Below are 18,396 nucleotides of genomic sequence, written 5' to 3'. Positions count from 1 at the left end.
CCAAAGAACATAATTTCCAACAAGTTTGAAATTATGGTGCATTGAATGAAGACATATATAATTTTTTTTTTTTTTTCATTTTTCTGAAGCTGGAAACAGGGAGAGACAGTCAAACAGACTCCCGCATGCGCCCGACCGGGATCCACCCGGCACGCCCACCAGGGGCGACGCTCTGCCCACAGGGGGCGATGCTCTGCCCATCCTGGGCGTCGCCATATTGCGACCAGAGCCACTCTAGCGCCTGGGGCAGAGGCCAAGGAGCCATCCCCAGCGCCCGGGCCATCTTTGCTCCAATGGAGCCTTGGCTGCGGGAGGGGAAGAGAGAGACAGAGAGGAAAGCGCGGCGGAGGGGTGGAGAAGCAAATGGGCGCTTCTCCTGTGTGCCCTGGCCGGGAATCGAACCCGGGTCCTCCGCACGCTAGGCCGACGCTCTACCGCTGAGCCAACCGGCCAGGGCGACATATATAATTATTAACGTGGGTTTCTATGGGAACCGGGGTGTGTAGTAAGGCGGTCGGACACGGTCAGAGGGAGAGTTCCGGGCTGTGCGGCCTTCTCTGCGGCTCCCTGACTTCTGAGCGGGGACAGGTTATTTAACCGCCTGTGACTTGGTTTCCTCTCAGGGACAACGGAGATCCTTGTGGAGCCTTCATCGCTGGTTACTGGGAAAACTAATCAGGGTGATACTCAGTGTTCTGAAGACTTAGACAGAGCCTTGCAGGTAATGAGGTATCAAGAATGTTAATCATGATAGTGCAAGGCTAGTTCAGAACACCAAAAACTCTTTATTCAATACAACACACTATTTAATCCAACAATATAATTTCTATTCTTTTAACAATACAAGCTCACGGTAGTCCCACCGCCCTTTACTACAGATTAAAACCAGAGATTATAGAGATCTACTATTAGACTAACATAGAAATATTACAGAAATTGTTCTTAAAAGTAAGATTGAAATAAAGGTGCCTTATATTATCATATTCTTGTATAGAGAAAAATTAAGAGTAATAACTAAAAATCTTACAATGAAATATTTGCCTTCTGTTTCTATGTCTGGAAACATCAGAGAATTCTTCTAAATTATCAAGCTGTAATGTAATAAATATAATGGCATTTGATAACAATCAATAGAATTCCTATATGATACTAAGAATCAACATGAAATTATATAGATGATTATCCATTCAGAAAGGTCACTACAAATAACAAACACTTGAGGGTCAACGTCAAGGACACCATTCCTAGCACCCCCATGAACCGGAAGGTGGTCACGGTGTCTCCTTTCGGGGTTCCTCCTCTTCTCCCCAGTCCCACAGGCGGTGCTGACAGTGCTCCCACCTCCTCTCCCGGGAGGGGGGGCAGCACCTTCTCTCCCCAGAGATGCCCTTCCCAGGTGTCTGGGGGGCTGAGCCCATCAGGCTGCCTCTCTCCCCAGCAGGGACGGAAGTGAGTGCAGGAGGCAGCCCCACCCTGCCCAGCTCCGCCTCCTTCTCTGCTCTTTGTCTGGTTCGCAGTGGCCACTGCTGATGCCCCTGCAAACAGAAGGAGCCAGACCAGAGCCATGATCCTGCCGGCCATCGCCCTGGCTGCCCTGCTGAGCCCCTGCGGAGCTGGGGCCACCTGGGGTGAGTGCTCAGGGGGCCAGAGATGGGGGGAGGACACAGACATGACAGGGACACACGACTGACGACTGGAGGTTTTGTAGGTCACGGTGCTGTGTGTCACCCTAGCCTTTTCTTTCTTCTTTTTCCCTCTTGGTGAGGTCGTCCTTCCTTTCTCTTGTTCTAATAACAGTAATAGCCATTGTTTATTGAACACCTACCAAGTGGCAAGTCTCATTGCATTTCCATAACAACCTTTTCAGGAAGGTGTATCTTATTCTCATTTTAGAAATGAAAAGACAGAGGTTCAGAGAGATTAATACATGTCTGATGAGCCTCATGTCCCAGCCCTGATGACAGAGCCACAGCTCTGCATTCCCTTCACAACAGGCTCTCTCTTTCTCTCTCTCTCTCTCTTTCTTGCCGTGAACCAGCACAACTAGTAAGTCCAGGTCCTGAGAGAGAATGATACAGAATGAAGAAAATAAACCTAAAGAGAAATAGGATGGGACCGGAGGCCTCAGCAAGCTGATGACAAGAACAGAGAGAGCGAGAGTCCCCGGTCTGCTTTATTATATAGTGTAGAGAGTTAAAGCCTTTATGCCATATGCAAATAAGGAAGTCTCTGATACAAGTTCACTCATCTAAAGCATACAGGGAATCCTCATAAGAGTGCACCACTCCCCCACCATGCCACGGTCAAGGGCGTGGGGAAAAGCTTAGTCTTAGAAGGGTGTTGAGAAGATCTTAGTCTTAAAACGGTGGGGTAGAGCTTAGTCTTAAGCTAAGCCCTAGGCTATAAGGACCTTGTCAGCCTACAGCCTGGCTCCCACAGGCTCTCTGTCTCTCTTTCCATCTCTGTCTCTGACATTTCAGAGGCAAACTACTGGAAACGAGTCTGCAGTGTATGTGTGTCCCCTTCTGTTTATTCTGTCCTCACCACCTTGTACAGCCCCTCTGCCTCTCCCATCTCTGACACCCCCTCCCCCTGCACGGCTCCCCCTGTGTCCCCTTCTCTGTGTCTCACCTGTGTGCACAGTCATATCTGCACTGTGACCGCTTCCTCCTTCCTGGAGCTCCTGTCTGGTTCCTTGTCTGTTATGAGCACACTTCCTCCTTGTCTTCTCCCTACTTCCTAAGCTTGTCATTTGGAGCCTCTTTACAACGTCCATGGTGGCCAGGACACAGGGCCACACGCTCAGACCTTGCAATCATTACTTTGAACACTTTTCATGGGCGACTCAATCCCAACTTATAACTGCCCCCCCCACCACCACCAGGAGGACTCCTCACCCACGTGCCTGGTCCAGTCTAGCGCAAGGTCCATCCACTTATTCCAACCGCCCTCAATCCAACTCCAAGTTGTCCCCTGGACATTCAAACTCAGCATGTCCCCAGCAGGACACTTTCCCTCTCTCAGTCACCTCCTTATCCTCCCTTAGCACTTCAGACACCACGCTTCTGCACGAGCCTGGTTCTCTGGGACTTCACACCCCGCTCCCCCATCACCTCTGGTTCCCGGGGGTTCTCACCTCTTTCCTGCCCTTAGACCATCCGCTCCTCTCCTCACCTGTGTCCCTGTCCCACCTGCACCTCCTCCCGTGTCCCCTGACCTCCCGAGAGTCCTACCGGTCTCACTTTCAAACTGCACACCCCCAGTCGGTCTCCCCAACTGTAGCCACCTCCAAGTCCAAACTGACCACGTGACTCTCCTGATTGAGAGCCTTCCACGATTTCCCAGGGGCTGCGGGGTGAAGTCCCCACGCCCGCCCAGCACACAGGGCAGGTGGCGGCGGCTCCCACGCCCTCAGCTCCGTCCCACCGAGAACGTCACGTCTCCAGGCACCTGCACGCCTCCCCAGTCCTGAGCCCACGGCTCCCGCTGGCACGGACTCGTCCCCGTGTCTCTTGCGTAGCTAACCACAGGAGCACACCGCCCTGGAAGCTCCTCCCATCTCCCTGACGTCACGGCGCTGCTTCCGCGACCGCCTCGCACCTGTGTATAGGGGGTGCCCCTGCGCATGCGCACTTGCGGTGCAAACGGGTGTCGTTTCTCCCTGTCTTTCTCGTCCAGTGGGTTCCAAGCAGCTTGAGGGCAAGGACCACGTCCTCGGAGTTATGTCCTTAGTATCCAGAGCGTGAAGCTTCACAGTAAATATGGGATTATTATTTTTCTGAGTGAATGAAAATTAACCTGTTTGCTTCAAAGTGCACAGAACTTTAGTTTTAAGAATTTGTGAAGATGATGGAAATGAGAAATCCTAGTGAAAAACCACCTCCATGCAGATCCATCTGCTCCGTTCCTCTCTCTCTTCTGTGTAGGGCAGTGATTCTCCAGCCACTGAAGTCAGAGGACCCCGAGCCGCCTGTGTGACAAGGAACCCTGTCCCTACAGCTAAGGACAGAGCTGTTTTCCACGGGTTGGGGTGAAAAAGAATCTTTAATTAGGGAGTGGGACCCCCGAGCCCTGCGGTGTCATCTCCCCTGAGACTCCTGTCTCAGCCCCAAGCTGTCACGTTTATTGTTTTACTGCAATACCAGTGAGTTGCTTTGTTGTCGCCCTAGTTTGCTGCTTACACAGCAGTTAAGACAAGATACTCTCGCAGAGGTGTTTTAAATGCAACAGTATTTATTTCCAATGGAAACTACATTTGAAAGGATAAATTCAACAAGAAAATTGGTAAATGTGTGTGACTATTAATCCTCTTAAATTTAATGTGCTTAAAAGTGTTATGAGCACACTCACGTAGCTCAGCGTCCTTACGAACTGAAGAGAGTCACGTGATGTCTACAAGCGGCACCGAGACTGAGGTCTTTTTTTTTTTTTTTTTTTTTTTTTTTTTTTTTCATTTTTCTGAAGCTGGAAACGGGGAGAGACAGACAGACTCCCGCATGCGCCCGACCGGGATCCACCCGGCACGCCCACCAGGGGGCGATGCTCTGCCCATCCTGGGCGTCGCCATATTGCGACCAGAGCCACTCCAGCGCCTGAGGCAGAGGCCACAGAGCCATCCCCAGCGCCCGGGCCATCTCCGCTCCAATGGAGCCCTAGCTGCGGGAGGGGAAGAGAGAGACAGAGAGGAAAGCGCGGCGGAGGGGTGGAGAAGCAAATGGGCGCTTCTCCTGTGTGCCCTGGCCGGGAATCGAACCCGGGTCCTCCGCACGCTAGGCCGACGCTTTACCGCTGAGCCAACCGGCCAGGGCCGAGACTGAGGTCTTTCCGTTTCTTTCACTACTGGAAACAGTTGCACTCTGAACAGTTTTATTCCCCTTTCCCGTTCCCTGTCTGTGGCTCTACCCCTAACTGTCTCTCTGGTCCTGTGAGTGACTGGGTGTGGTGGGGTGGACGGTTCAGTATTGCTTCTGCCTGGACTTGTCACCTTGGGCCAGTGACCTGGCCTCTGTGGTGGGTGCCCTGTGTTCAAGTTACTGCGCCCCCTTGTGGGAGGGAGTGAGGGGTCAGTGAGTAAGTTGAGGACGTGGTCTGTCCTCAGTAAATATTATCTGATTAATGTGTTCAATATTATCATTATTATTTTCCTGGGGCAATAAATGCTCAGGTCTTCAACTACAAGAGAAGCCACTGACTTTTCAAGAAGTGAGTTCCCTATTGTTTTCCGCTCCTGTTCCTGTCTTTCATTCTGCCTTCCTCGTGTTCTGGGTCATCCCTTCGTGTCCCCAATAACCCTCCTTTGTCCCCTTGCTTTTTCTGTTCCATTTTCTTCCCCTGCTTGTCCACCGTCCTCCCCCTCCCTCCCTGCACGTCACGCAGCAGATCACGTGTCAACGTATGCGGAGTTCGTGCAGACGCAGAGCCCCTCCGGGGAGCACATGTTCGAATTCGACGGGGACGAGCAGTTCTACGTGGACCTGGACAAGAAGGAGACCGTCTGGCATCTGCCGGAGTTCATCCACGCCTTCGACTACGACGCGCGCAGGGGGATTGCGGACATCGTCATGGCGAGAAAAAACTTGGACACCCTGATCCAACGGTCCAATCACACCAGGGCCACAAACGGTACCGCAGACCCTTGCTTGTTGCTCTACAGCTCAGCTGTGGGGTGGGGATGAAGGTGACAGGGAGAGCTTCTGTCTGCACGGAGAAGGGGGGACCCAGATGCCCACTCGTGATGAGTCCCACCATCAATGGATAAGTATTTTGTCCACAAAACAGGGCACTCAGGCCACCAGAGGAGGGTATTTTGTTTTTGTTTTTTTTATTCACTGAGAGGAGGGGAGGCAGAGACAGACTTCTGCATGTGCCCCGACTGGGATCCACCTGGGAAGCCCACTAGGGGTGATGCTCTGCCCATCTCCTAATTGCTTAGTTGCTCAGAAACTGAGCTCTTCTTTGTGCCTGAGGCAGAGGCCATAGAACCATCCTCGATGCCTGGGGCCAACTTGTTCTAATCGAGCCATGGCTGCGGGAGGTGGAGAGAGACAGAAAGAGAGACAGAGAGAAGGGGGAGGGATAGAGAAGCCTTTGGGCACTTCTCCTGTGTGTGGCTCTGACTAGGAATGGAAACCAGAACATCCAAACGTCAGGCTGACGCTCCACCACCAAGCCAACCAGCCAGGCCCTGCATTTTCTTTTTATTCAAGAAAGAGGTTGGGCTGACGGAGCCAGGTCAGGAGTGTGAGACGCTGTGACTGTGACCTGGGAGCCAGGTGGGGAGGCAAAGCGTAGGCCTGAGAGAGGTGTCCCCTCATCTGGAGAATATTGGGGCTTAGGGGACCTTTGGGATGCAGCAGAAGGCTGTAGACTCACCAGGCCCTGTCCCACTCAGAGCCCCCCGAGGTGACTGTGTTCCCCAAGGAGTCCGTGGACCTGGGCCAGCCCAACACCCTCATCTGCCATGTGGACAAGTTCTTCCCGCCTGTGCTCAGGGTCACCTGGCTGCGCAATGGACAGCCGGTAACGGAAGGCGTGGCCGAGACCATCTTCCTGCCCAGCACGGAGTTCAGATTCCAGAGGTTTCACTACCTGACCTTCGTGCCCTCAGCAGATGACGTCTACGGCTGCCGGGTGGAGCACTGGGGCCTGGACGGGCCGCTCCTGCGGCTCTGGGGTACGCAGCCCCCCTGTGCCCCCACCCTGGCACCCTCTTTGTTTCCAGCCCCATCTCTCCTCGCCACCTGCTGTCCTTAGTCCTGTGGTCTGTTGTCACTTTATCCAGACTTCACCTTCTCATGGTTTCTAACTCTTCTCCTTTTTCTGAGAGAGAAGACGGGGGAGAGGGAGGGAGAGAGAGAGGGAAAGAGAGAGAGAAGCATCAACTTGTTGCTCCAGTGAGTTGTGCACCCAAGGATTGCTCCTCACACGTGTCTTGCACAGGGATTGAACCTGTGACCCCAGGATGGACCTGATGACCTTGGGTTCTGTACTGGTGACCTCAGTGTTTCAGATTGATGCTCTATCCGTGCGCCACCACAGCCCGGGCTGAGTTATAACTCTCACTGCCCCACACCTGAGGCCAGCTCCTGCCCCTGCACCTCTGACGTCACCTTTCCTTTGTGCCCCAGAGGCCCCGGAGACGACCCAGGTGCCTGAGATGACGGAGACCCTGGTCTGTGTCCTGGGCCTGGTGCTGGGCCTGACGGGGGTCATCGCTGGCACCATCATCCTGACGACCAGGCGACCCAACAGCATCCCTGGGTGCAGGCACCCCTGTGAGTCATCCAGATGTGGGGAGTCAGGGACGCAGTGGACAGAGGAGGTGGCGTGCTCTGGGTGGGGACATGTGACTGGACAAGGGCCTGCTGCCCGGGGCCCGGGGAAGCCAATGCTGAGGCTCCGGGTTTGGGGGAAGAAAAGGCTTTTATCTGCGAGTGACCAGCAAGGACACTGGAGGCGGGCTCAGATCCGTCTCCCTGCCCAGGGTGGGGGGCCTTGAAGGGGCAGCAGTCGGGGGTCCCAGGTGTTACTCCTGAGTGCTGACTCACTGTGCTGCTGGTGAGGGTGTCGCCACTGATCACACTTCCTGCTTATTTTCTTTGCTTCAGCTCTATGTTTTGAGGATGTGTTAGAATTTTCAGCTAAAATGATAGATTTTTAAGTTTTTTCCATTGATTTGAAAAAGAAAAAACTATAAACTCATTGCTCCATTTAGCTGTGCACTCATTGATTGCTTTTCTTTTTCAACTGTTTATTCATTGACTTTTAGAGAGAGGAGAGAGAGAGAAGGGGGAGAAGTGAGAGTAGTTGCTTCTCCTATGTGACCTGACCAGGCAAGCCCAGGGCCTTGAACCGGCGACCTCAGTGTTCCAGGTCAGGGCTCTGTCTACTGCGCCAGCACAGGTCAGGCCAGGGGTTGCTTTTTGAACACACCTGACTGGGAATGAACCCGTGACCTGGGCGCGTGGGGACGATGCTTAACCACTGAGCCGCCCGGCCAGGGCCCAGCACCGCTGATCTCGGTCTCACTGGATGAAGGCTGAGAAGGAGAGGGTGGGAGGGACTCAGGAGAAGCAGAGAGGCAGAGAGGTAGAATAAATATTCATCACATCAGCCAAGGAGCGGACCTTCCTGGAAGGAGGAAGTGGACAGTAGTGTTAGATGTGCACACGCTGTGGACTGAGACGAGTGCCCCTGGTCCCTGTGCTCAGTGGCTGTGGGAGCCCCTTAAAGAGCAGCTTCTCACAGTGCCCACCCCCCTCCGTCCATGTCCTCACCTCACTGCGGGGCCCCTGTCTCTGGAGTGTCAGAGCCTGTGGGCAGTGGAGAGCTGGGGAGAGAGAATGTTTGTCTCTTTAGGGCACCCGCACCCCGCACGGCTCCTCCACACCTGCCGGGAGGACCCCGTCTCCCTAGGGCTCTGTGGGGGAACAGGGAAGGACGGTGGACAGGGACAGAGGGCCCGTGCCACACGGGGAGTCCTAACCCCACCGCTTGTCCTGCTGCAGGTGACAGGCTCTCCGTGACAGAGGAGGACGCAGGGGAGACTCCAGGGGCAGGTCCACTTTAAAGCTCATGTCCCTTTGAGTCTCTGTGCTCACCACCAGGGACGGATGTCCCCAGAGACCTCTCCAGTTCCTGCTTGTCTGTGATCTCACTCACACTTAGCAACCTGCAAATGCCTCACGCGTGGAACGTACTCAATAAAGGCTGAAATGTGAAGTGTGGTCCCCTGCTGGTCTCTAAGGCCCGGTCCCCTCTGGGACTCCTCCCTGCATAGCGTCCTGCCCGAGAACTCCAGAGACCAGTAAATACCTGTGTCTGTCAGAGCGAGAGGTGGCTGGTGGCCTCTTTGTGACTCCGGGGTCCTCCCCGGTCCCTCCACCTTCAGTCCCTGGGAGCACATGTCCTGGGCCCGGAATGAGGCTGAGAGACTGCACTCTGTGACTCTGCCCGGAGGCAGGTCTAGAGGACGTTGGGGCGCAGGGACCCAGGAGCCCGGGCTCACTGTGGGGTGACTCACTCCCACGTGCTCCTCACAGCGTCTCCGGGCCACTGCTCACCCCTCAGATGCCCTCCCGTCCTTCCCCCAGAATCCTGCCCCCTCTGCAGTCTGACCTCCGGGCCCTCCCCTCCAGGCAGCAGGACAGACCCGTCTCCCCCAGACCCCTGTGTGCAGGACTGTGTCTATAGTGCAGGTGGGAAGCCCTCAGTGACTCAGTGTTGTCCTGACACCACAGCCGTCTGAGGTGGGCGGGACCAGGAGAGGGACAGACACAGTGTCACCTGTCCTGCACCCACTGCTGTCCCCATTCCCACCGTTCCAAGCTTCACTTTATTCCCACTTTTTTTTTTCAGGAGTATCCACATCCGCCTGTGGAGATCCTGGGTGTTAGCTCTTCACTCATGTCAGAGGCCCAGTTGTGGGTTAATGCCCTGTCTCTCCCACCAGCCACCTGGCCCAGAGCAAAGTGTGGAAACCCAGATGAATATTGGGTTCATTTGGGGAAGTGTGACATTAAATAGTTCACAGTTCTTTTCTGCGTGACCTTGGTGGTGAATGGGAACCAGGGGTGAGGGGTGCTGTAAGGATTGGGGACAGGAACTTGGACATCATAATACTGTATTTTGTATAAGGGTCCCTCGAAGAGGAGGCTTTCCTGATTCTCGCTCCCTCTCTGACCCTGTCCCGATGTGCAGAGGTGGGAGCTCTGGACGTGGGGACACTTGTCCTCACTGCACTCCTCCGCTCCCCTGGCCGTCCCTGGTCAGGTGCTGGGGACCCCCTGGTCCTACACAAGGACTCCCACGGGCTGCACAGCACGACCCCGGGGTCCCGGACATGCAGAGTGGCCATGCTTTCCCCTTTCCCGTCGCTGATGTGGAAATGTTGATCGTCTGCCTTATTTTGCTCTTGTGTTTGTCTTTTATTTTGAGATGTAATTGAACAGAACATTATATCAGTGTCAGGTGTTGCTAAGAGAGTAAGTTTCAAAAGTTCACATCACAAGAAAAAAGCTTGTAACCATGAGTGGTATCAAATGCTAAGTAGGTGTATTATAGTGATCATTTTACTATATATATAAATATCAAATCATTAATAATATTTACACCTAAAATGTCATCTTGACCCCTCTGTGAGAACCCTGTCCTTCCAAAGTCATTCCAGAGCACCGGGCACCATTGTGTCCAACAGACACACACACGCTGATTTCCTTCTCTGCGGGAGGCACAGTGGCCCCTGGGTGATGTTGCACCCCCAAAGCCTCTTTGTGAGGGTAGCACCCCCTTGTATGCAGCTGTCCCCATCATCACAGAATTGCTAGATGCTCTCAGTCACCAGACTAGGATGTGTCACTCCTGTCTCGACCTGGCTGGTACCTTCTTCTCTGTAGCTATTACTGAAGAGAGTCGAGACCCGTCTGCTGTTACTTGGGAGGGACCACAATGGACATTCACTGTGCTGTCCGTGGGGCATCTGCCCGGCCCAATCTCTGCCACAGGCTCGTGACAGCTGCTGTGTCACCTGGTCCAGGCAGAAGTGCTGTTGTGTCATTACATCAATGGTGTCATGCTCATGTCTGGCTGTCTTCCCGCCCTGGAGGAAGCAGCTCCCTCTTTGCTGACCCCCCTCCAACAGTGGGGATGGGAGTCAGTGAGCACAGAGTGTGAGGACCGGCTTCTCTGTCACATTCTCAGAGGCTGTGTGGTTGGGTAAGACACAGGTGATGCCGGCCGCCATCATAGAATAAGTACCAGCCCATCTGCAGCCACTGCAGGCACAGCAATTGCAGGAGGTTTTATGTTTGTTAGAGGGTCTTCACTCCCCGTTTGGCTCACATGGTGTGGCCCCTCTATGCCGCCCTGCGGAAAGGGTCCCTGGGCTGGGAGGAGCACCAGGAGGCAGCTTTTCGGGCCGCCAAGCAGCCTCAGTCAGTGTCCGGGTTCTGGGCAGGTGACCAGAGCCAGCTGTGTGCAGCCGTTGTTCACGTAACACCCGCGGGGTGTGGTTGAGGCTTATGACATCAGGGTGCCAGGGATCAGCATGGCTCCTCAGAACGGTGCGGAATTAAGGAAACAGACTTATTAAGAAAAAAGGATGGGACCGGGAGGACTCTGGAATGCTGATGGCAGTATCCCAGTGCCCCATTGCCCCAGTTTGCTTTATTATATAGCCATATGCAAATCAAGGAACTCCTTGATACAAAGTTGTACATCTGAGGCTAAAACAGGAACTCTCCCAAGGCAAAAACAGGAATCCCCCACCATGCATAAGTGAAATCAACCAACATCTGAACAAACAAAGAGTGAGAGGAAGGGCATGTAAATTGCTTCCAGCAACTTAAGGAAGCAAGTGAAGTGGGTGCAAATACTCAGCATCACAGCCAATATGGAGGTGGAGGGGGGAGAACTCAGCCCTTTGCTAAGCCTCCAATCTAAAAAGGCTTTTTGCCATTTAGGATCCACAACATCAGGGCAGGGAGAGGACACCACTTGGGTTATGGTCCCAGCTGTGGGGCGGGCTGAGGGCGGATACAGTCCCCGTGAACCACAAGTGAGCTCAGGGGACCAGGCCCTGTCAGCAGCAGGAGCCTTAACAGGACCGGCCCCAGGCCACACCATCACCACCAGCCCCATGGCTGGCGTGGGGCACTGGACAACGCCCCGACCCAGGTGTGCGTGGGCAGAGACATCACCCCTGACCACGTGGGGGCACATCTCCACAGAGAGGCCACCTCTCCTCTAGCCTGTTAAGCAAAGGACTGCAGACTGTCCCAGGGCCAGTGACATATCAATGCGCTGGACAACCAGAGCCCAACCCGGGAACTACGCTGCAGTCCCCCAACCAGGAGGGGAAGCCGCCCATTCCTAATGAAGCTGGTGCATTACCGGCTCCCACAGCGGGACCAGCCCTGGAGGCCCAGCGATGTGTATTAACAGGAGCAGCCCTGGGTGCTGGGAGGGACCACGTGATCCCATCCATCACGGCCTCCCCGACCCCGGACAAGCAGCCCCTCCACACGGGCACCCTCCGCTCCTCCACGTGCACACCGGGACCTCCACCCACTCCGCCCACGGCAAGGGGTCCTGAGCACAGCTCTCCACCTCTCTACATTCCAAGTCAATTTTCCTCACGTTCCTGACCGGCCCGCCCACCCGGTAGCCCCTGTCCATGAGTCACTGGGCCCTACTCAGGGGCGCCTTTCACACTCCCCTCCCGGGTCTGTTCAGGACTGACCCCGTCCTGGCTGACAGCCCTTCCCGAGCTGTGCAGCGTCAGCTCCCAGGCCCCCTGGTCCTGCTCTGCCTTCTCCTCCTGGGTCTGAATCACAGGAACTTACTCTGGAGTTTTAAATCCCAGCATTTCTAAAAGCTTTCAGTAGGATAACTCTGTGTGGGTTAAAGAGAATTCGTTCAAAACTCCAGAAAAGTATACTCTCATGAAGGACATGAAGGACGACACCCACAGAGACAGGTGGACAGATCATAGTGCACAGTGGGTTTTCACACAGTGAGCGTTGGGACAAATAACACCCACGGAACATTCCCAGCACCCCGGGAAGCCCTCTTCATTATTATTTAGTCATACACTCCCCCCACCCACCCCAAGTAACCACCATCTTGAGGTCTCACAGCACAAGGGGAGTCCCTGTGGTATAATGGAAAGTATGTGGTTTATGCACTGGTTCCTGGCACAGAGCTCATAAAACCCTCAGAATCTACTGGGATGCTCATGAGATGGCCCATGGCTGAAGGTCCTGGGTAGTTTCAGGATGGGGCTGGTCACAGGAAAGACAAGCTTGCTCAGAGGGTCGGGACTTTCAGCCTCACTGCCCAAACCACTGGGAGTTCAATCCCCAATGGCCAATGATTTAATCAATCATGTCCATATAGGGAAACTACCATAAAAAAAAACCCTTGGACAATGGTGTTCAGAGAGCTTCTGAAGTGTGACCACATCCATGTGATGGAGGGAAGGGGTGTGGGGAAATGGCCAGAGATTAGGATGCTGCCCTGAGACAGGTCCTTGGTGTGGACTTTGGAATCCAAGTCCTGTGGGGACAGAATGCTGCCTGGCAGCACTGATAGGGTTGTTTATAGGAAGCAGCTGATCCCTGTGGCCTTTTCCTGCACACCTGAAAGGTATTAGTTAATCCTCCTTCTCTGCACCTGAATCCATGCTCTGCTAATTTGGCCCAGGCTCTGCTAATCTTGATGAGGAAAGACATGAATAAATACGATGAGGCTGCAGAGATCTGGGCTCTCAGTCCTAGAGGCTGGGAGTCTCCTGTGCCCATCTTTCCTCTACGTTGTGTCTTGTGTGTTTCTCTCAAGTGACTTCCTTCTTCCTGCAGTGACTTCCTCTCCTGCACCCCCATTGCCGAGCTGGTCTCAGCACTGAGCACCGACTGGGCACAGGCCTGACCACACTCGGTCCTCACAGCCTGTCCTGTCCCTGCGACAGACTCAGCACAGCAGACACACAGGTTCTAGAAAGTTCTCAGAGCTCCCATTTATTTCCTCTCAAACTTCAGGGTCTTCTCCTCTAATTAACCCATCAACCTTCCATGGGAAGAACTGCAAAAATTAATTACCACCCAGAGTCCTATTTCAATGAGGGAGTAAGAAGCTGCAGCTCAGTGCTCCACGAAGTACAGACAGGGATGGGGAGGGCCCAGCCCCCCTCTGCTGGACAGGGAAGTGTGGGGAGGGGACCTGGGGGCAGGGGTGGGCCAGCCTCCCACCTCCTCACATTATGCTGATAGGAATGCAGACACGTTCAGATGTCCTTTGCAGAGAGAGAAGTGAGAGGTTCCTGAAGTCACGAACACGGCTGTCGTGTGCGTGTGTGAAGCACCTTCTGTCAGTGACAGGCAGCTATTTCATGCTGTAGATAAAAATAATCACAAACAAATTCAGGATAGTCACAGTAGCTGGTAACATTCTCATTAGCCCAACTCTTGCTCAAAATGTCCCAGAGAAACCCCATTATTCAAACCTGTCCCCTCTGCCCCAACCCCTCCCCATGTCAGGGTCTCACCTTTAGAAGCCCTGAGAGACACATCAGAGCCCTGGGCACTGTCACTGCCTGGGGTAGAACACAATAGGATGTGGTCAGAGCCCCCAGAACAAGAGACTAAAGGTGAAACTGTGGGGGGTGGGGTCCCCCATGGGCTCTCCTCTGCACTGTCACAGGGTCACAAGGGTCACCCCCTCCCTACTGACTGGCAGCCTGAGCATAGCTCCCTCCTCTCCCACCTGCAGGAAGAAAACATCCTGTGAGAGACCAGGGAGGAGGCAGGGCCATGAGGTCCTAAAGGAACTCCTAGTCCTGGGCCCCAGAGAAGTTTCCAGAACTGTGACTACAGACCCAGGGCAGAATCAGGAAACCCAAGAAAAGTACATGTGTGGGGACTGGAACAACCCATCCTTCTGAAGGTCTGTCTTCAGCAGGACTCTCCCCTCTGACCTGTTAGTGTTGGGGACCAGGTCCCCATCACCTGACTCATCAAGTTGATAACTTTGTCCCTCATGTTCACACGTGCCTCACTAAAGAGTCAGTGTTAGCAAACAGCCCCAGACTGGGCAAGCACATTTGTGGGGACAGTACTTCCCATTAATGAAGCAAACACACTTCTTCCTGGGCTTGAAACCCCCTGTGGGACAAGAAACTCAGACCCCACCCTTCCCTACCTGAGCGCCTCCTCCTCCACATCACAGCTCCCCCCACCACAGCTCCAGTGACCACAACTCCAAGGAGGACCAGGACGATGACCACAGTGGGGATGGTGGCCTGAGGAGGCTCTGGGAAGGGAAGGGAAGGGTCCTGACCCCCAGGCCACAGCCCTGACCCTGCTGAAGTCCTCCAGAGGCCCCTGATCCCTGAGAAAACGCTCTGTGCCCATGTCCCCTCCTCACCCCATCTCAGGGTCAGGGACTCGGGCAGCCCCTCGTGCTGCACATGGCACGTGTAGCTCTGCTCTTCTCCAGGGGGCACCCCCACGGCCGCCCACTTCTGGAAGCTCCCATCCCCCGCAGGCCTGGTCTCCACAAGCTCCATGTCCTGGGTCAGGTCCTGCCCCTCACGCTGCCAGGTCAGGGTGATCTCCGCAGGGTAGAAGCCCAGGGCCCAGCACCTCAGGGCGACCTCACGGTCAGAAACGGGGTGGTGGGTCACATGTGCCTTTGGGGGCTCTGAAGAGAAGGGTGAGAAAATTCTAGAACTTTTCATCCCTCATGGGCCACTCCAGCAGCACTCCTGTGACCATCCTGAGTGGACAGGACAGCTGGGGTCGGGGAGGGACCACAAAACCCAGACACCTCTGATGATCTAGTCTCTGGAAAGTTCTAGAGCAAGAGTGACACAGCCCAGGGTAGGAGGCAGGTCTCTGAGGGGTTTCTGGTCCCAACCTGGGTGGAGGCCAAATGACTCATAAAGCCACGTTGGACCTCAGACACACTGGGTGGGGGACAGAGAACAAGGCCTGAGGGAGAAAGTCCCCATGGGTCCCAGGGCCACTGCCAGGGTCAAGGGGAACCACTGATGGGTTAGTTCAGGGTTGGTCTCCCCTCCATCCCAGAGAGACTGCACCTCATTGTCCCTGAGAGAAGGGGGTGCCTGCCACTCTTTGGTCCCAGATATGAAAACCCAGGGGACTCAATGTCTTGACCCAAAGGAGGGTGTTCTGACCCCGGTCCATTTCCTGTCTCCGTGTAGGAGCCGCAGCCCGAGGGGAGAGGAGGGAGCCCCGCGGCCCTGGTACCTGCGCGCTGCAGCGTCTCCTTCCCCTTTTCCAGGTAAAGGCGGAGCCACTCCACGCACTCCCCCTCCAGGTAGCTCCTGTACTGCTCCGCCACACCGATCTCCTCCCACTGGCGCCGGGTGATCTGAGCCCCGGCGTCGGCCGCGGTCCAGGAGCGCAGGTCCTCGTTCAGGGCGATGTAGTCGGTACCGTCGTAGCCGTACTGCCAGTACCCGCGGAGGAGGCGCCCGTCCCGGTCCGTTTCGCAGCCGGTCAGCCTCTGGTAGGTGTGAGACCCTGACCCCGCCCCGCGCTCAGCCCCGCCCACTCTCAAATCGCGGGAATTAAACCTAAACCGATAATGAAACTGGGTCCAAATCCCCGCGGTTCCTCCCGGGTGGGGTGGAGTGTCCTGCGGCCCCGGGTGGAGCTCGGACCCGGACACTCGGCCGACCCCGGCCCGTCCGTGGGGATGGGGTCGTGACCGGGACCCGCCCGCGTGGCTCACCGTCCTCGCTCTGGTTGTAGTAGCCGCGCAGGGCGTTCAGGCTCACTCGGAAAGTCTGTGCGTTTTCCTTGCAGTTCCGCGTGTTCCGGTCCCAATACTGCGGGTCCTCCTGCTCCACCCACGGCTGCTCCATCCACGGCGCCCGCGGCTCCGCCCTCGGGTTCGCGGCGTCGCTGTCGAACCGCACGAACTCCGTGTCGTCCACGTAGCCGACGGTGAAGAAGCGGGGCTCCCCGCGGCCGGGCCGGGACACGGCGGTGATGAAATATCTCAGGGCGTGGGGACCTGGGGACGGGCAGGGTTGAGACCCGGCGACCCTTCCCGGCGAAGGTACCGGCCCGGGAGATGGAAAAGGGGCCGGGAGAGATCACGGGTCGGGACGGGGCGGAGGAGGATACTAGCCCTACCCGGGGTCCTGCGCCCCCGCAGGGTCCCCTCGCTCCTCCCCGCAGAGGCCGTTCCCTCCTGACCCGCACTCACCCACCCAGGTCGGGCTCAGGACCAGGGACCCCGAGAGCAGCAGGAGGAGGGATAGAAATCTCATGGCCGCACCCTCAGGGTCTGAGGACTGTTTGAGTCGGGCAGGTCCGCTCGGACATCATCACCGGGGTCCTTGCTGACGCTGATTGGCTTCTCCAGGAAACGGACAACCAATGGCAGTGCTATCCGGGGACTCGTCATGAGTATCCAAGGACGCAGGACGCGACCCAGATTGTGAGATGCAGAAGTGAAACCCGGGCAGACGGGGACTCACCAACACTGACATTCCCCGCCCAGACTCTGACCTCGGGCTGCGACCCTGAGAGCCAGGCCCGGGGACCCAGGACTGTGCCCTGACCTCTCCTGCGCGGAGAGCACTTTGTCACCCTGTCTCCCTGAGTCCTGGCCCAGGGGCTGTGAGGAAACCAGAGAGAGATGATCAGCCTGGCCCTGCGATTCCTGCCTCTTCTTTATTCGGAATCCCTCCCCCTGAAATAGACTCCCTGCCTCGAGCCCCTTATCTCTCTACCTGGACTCTTCTTAAAGAAAACTAACCCCAGGGACTTCGATGTGAGAGAGTGAGCTCGCCCTGGGAATGGAGGGGGAGGGACAGGGGTTTCTCTTAACCCTGGAGGAGCTGTGATTGAAAACATGACATGGAGATTCTCAGAGACCAGTCTCCCTGTTCTCTGTGAATCCCTGTGGGGAACACAGTCTTGGAAACCCTGAACATCAAAAAGCTGATCTGTAAAGAAGTGATTTTGGCCCCTTGGTACAGAAATGTGTCTAACCAGCACTGCAGTCAGACTCACAGAGCTCCTGAATTCTAGTTCCCACACAGTGTGTCTGTGACTCGGGATTGTTACATTGTGAAATGATCTTCATTCAGTAACCCTGAGTTTGTCTGTGAGTCCCCCACGTCCTCAATACAGAGAAGCCCAGGGAAGCCGTGTGTCACTGTGCATTTCAACAGGAGCATGTACATCCTCGGAGTTACAAGTGCTCAATGCAGTCATCCAAATGATGGAGAGAGAGAAGGGAGGTTGGCTGGAGGCGTCCCAGACCCAGGACAGAGTAAGGAAAGTCCAGAGAGGGTGTCAGGGAGCCTGGAGTCTAAGTCAGCCTTCAGAGGGGCAATGGTCCTGCCTCAGTTTCCCTGTTGCTCTCTATCTTTGACAGAAAGGAGCCTGTGAGATGTGAGTTCCCAGAGCAAATGGGGCAGCAAATTTGAGAGCACAGCAGCGGGGCCATCGGTCAGTTATGCTCCTCAGGCTGAGGCCTAGGTGATCATTCTCACGCTGCCACGTGACCTAGTGGAGGAAAAAATGATGAGAGAGGTTAGGGAAGAACTGCTGGACCAGCACCTTTACGTAGATGAGAAAGGATGAAGCCTTAAGCACCAGCACAGGGATGGCTCCGGCTGGGAGTGTGGACAGCTCACCTGTGGTGACGTCTCCAAGTAGACGGTGTTGGAAATCTGTATCAATCATCTTCTAATGTGTCCAGTGTTCTCAGTGAAGCAGGAAACAAGGTCACTGGCAGTAATGAGATGAGGAAGGAGGGTGAGTGTTTGAGCAGAGGATGGGGGAGACTGAGGGAGCCGTGCAGGGACAGGATGATTGTGGGCAGCAGTGTGGACCCCCTTGTGGTCTGGGTCATGATGTT

The 18,396-nt window shown here is 55.3% G+C and overlaps 3 protein-coding genes across 8 annotated transcripts in view; 1 reads left to right on the top strand and 2 right to left on the bottom strand.

Annotated features, from left to right (window-relative positions):
• The window catches only part of LOC136331267 (patr class I histocompatibility antigen, A-126 alpha chain-like), a 68,586-nt gene extending 51,662 nt beyond the window's left edge, over window positions 1–16,924 (bottom strand). The window contains exons 1-8 of one of the 4 annotated variants that reach the window (XM_066270061.1): window positions 16,732–16,878; window positions 16,252–16,536; window positions 15,765–16,040; window positions 14,920–15,195; window positions 14,695–14,805; window positions 14,227–14,277; window positions 14,042–14,089; window positions 13,596–13,888 (exon numbers count right to left, since the gene is read on the bottom strand). In XM_066270061.1, the coding sequence (XP_066126158.1) occupies window positions 13,884–13,888; window positions 14,042–14,089; window positions 14,227–14,277; window positions 14,695–14,805; window positions 14,920–15,195; window positions 15,765–16,040; window positions 16,252–16,536; window positions 16,732–16,795 (1,116 nt within the window). In that variant the 5' untranslated portion in view covers window positions 16,796–16,878 and the 3' untranslated portion in view covers window positions 13,596–13,883. Of the gene's footprint in view, window positions 1–13,595; window positions 13,889–14,041; window positions 14,090–14,226; window positions 14,278–14,694; window positions 14,806–14,919; window positions 15,196–15,764; window positions 16,041–16,251; window positions 16,537–16,731 lie in introns of those variants that run through there. The other 3 variants (XM_066270147.1, XM_066269966.1, XM_066269787.1) reach the window with 3 other exon arrangements.
• Window positions 1–18,396, bottom strand: part of LOC136331716 (patr class I histocompatibility antigen, A-126 alpha chain-like) — a 276,160-nt gene that overhangs the window by 164,570 nt on the left and 93,194 nt on the right. The window lies entirely within an intron of this gene.
• LOC136333537 (RLA class II histocompatibility antigen, DP alpha-1 chain-like) lies at window positions 1,525–8,713 on the top strand. 3 transcript variants are annotated; one of them, XM_066272959.1, is made up of 5 exons: window positions 1,525–1,628; window positions 5,377–5,622; window positions 6,392–6,673; window positions 7,128–7,274; window positions 8,508–8,713. In XM_066272959.1, the coding sequence occupies exons 1-5, from the start codon at window positions 1,565–1,567 to the stop codon at window positions 8,567–8,569; spliced, it is 801 nt and encodes a 266-aa protein (XP_066129056.1). In that variant the 5' UTR covers window positions 1,525–1,564; the 3' UTR covers window positions 8,570–8,713. The 3 variants fall into 3 exon arrangements, with proteins under 3 accessions (XP_066129056.1, XP_066128971.1, XP_066129148.1); XM_066272874.1 differs by lacking the exon at window positions 1,525–1,628 and having other exon boundaries at window positions 5,155–5,622; XM_066273051.1 differs by lacking the exons at window positions 1,525–1,628; window positions 7,128–7,274; window positions 8,508–8,713 and adding an exon at window positions 6,940–7,024 and having other exon boundaries at window positions 5,155–5,622.

This window comes from Saccopteryx bilineata, chromosome 1 (genome assembly GCF_036850765.1).
Source record: "Saccopteryx bilineata isolate mSacBil1 chromosome 1, mSacBil1_pri_phased_curated, whole genome shotgun sequence".
Classification (NCBI taxonomy): domain Eukaryota; kingdom Metazoa; phylum Chordata; class Mammalia; order Chiroptera; family Emballonuridae; genus Saccopteryx; species Saccopteryx bilineata.
Note: the sequence above shows the minus strand (reverse complement) of the source record. Positions and strands in the feature narration are given on the sequence as shown.

Coding starts and splice junctions, on each gene's coding strand:
- LOC136333537 (XM_066272874.1), top strand. CDS start 5,157: ATGCTCAGGTCTTCAACTACAAGAGAAGCCACTGACTTTTCAAGAAGT. Junction 5,623..6,391: donor TCACACCAGGGCCACAAACG/GTACCGCAGACC, acceptor TGTCCCACTCAG/AGCCCCCCGAGGTGACTGTG. Junction 7,275..8,507: donor CCCTGGGTGCAGGCACCCCT/GTGAGTCATCCA, acceptor GTCCTGCTGCAG/GTGACAGGCTCTCCGTGACA.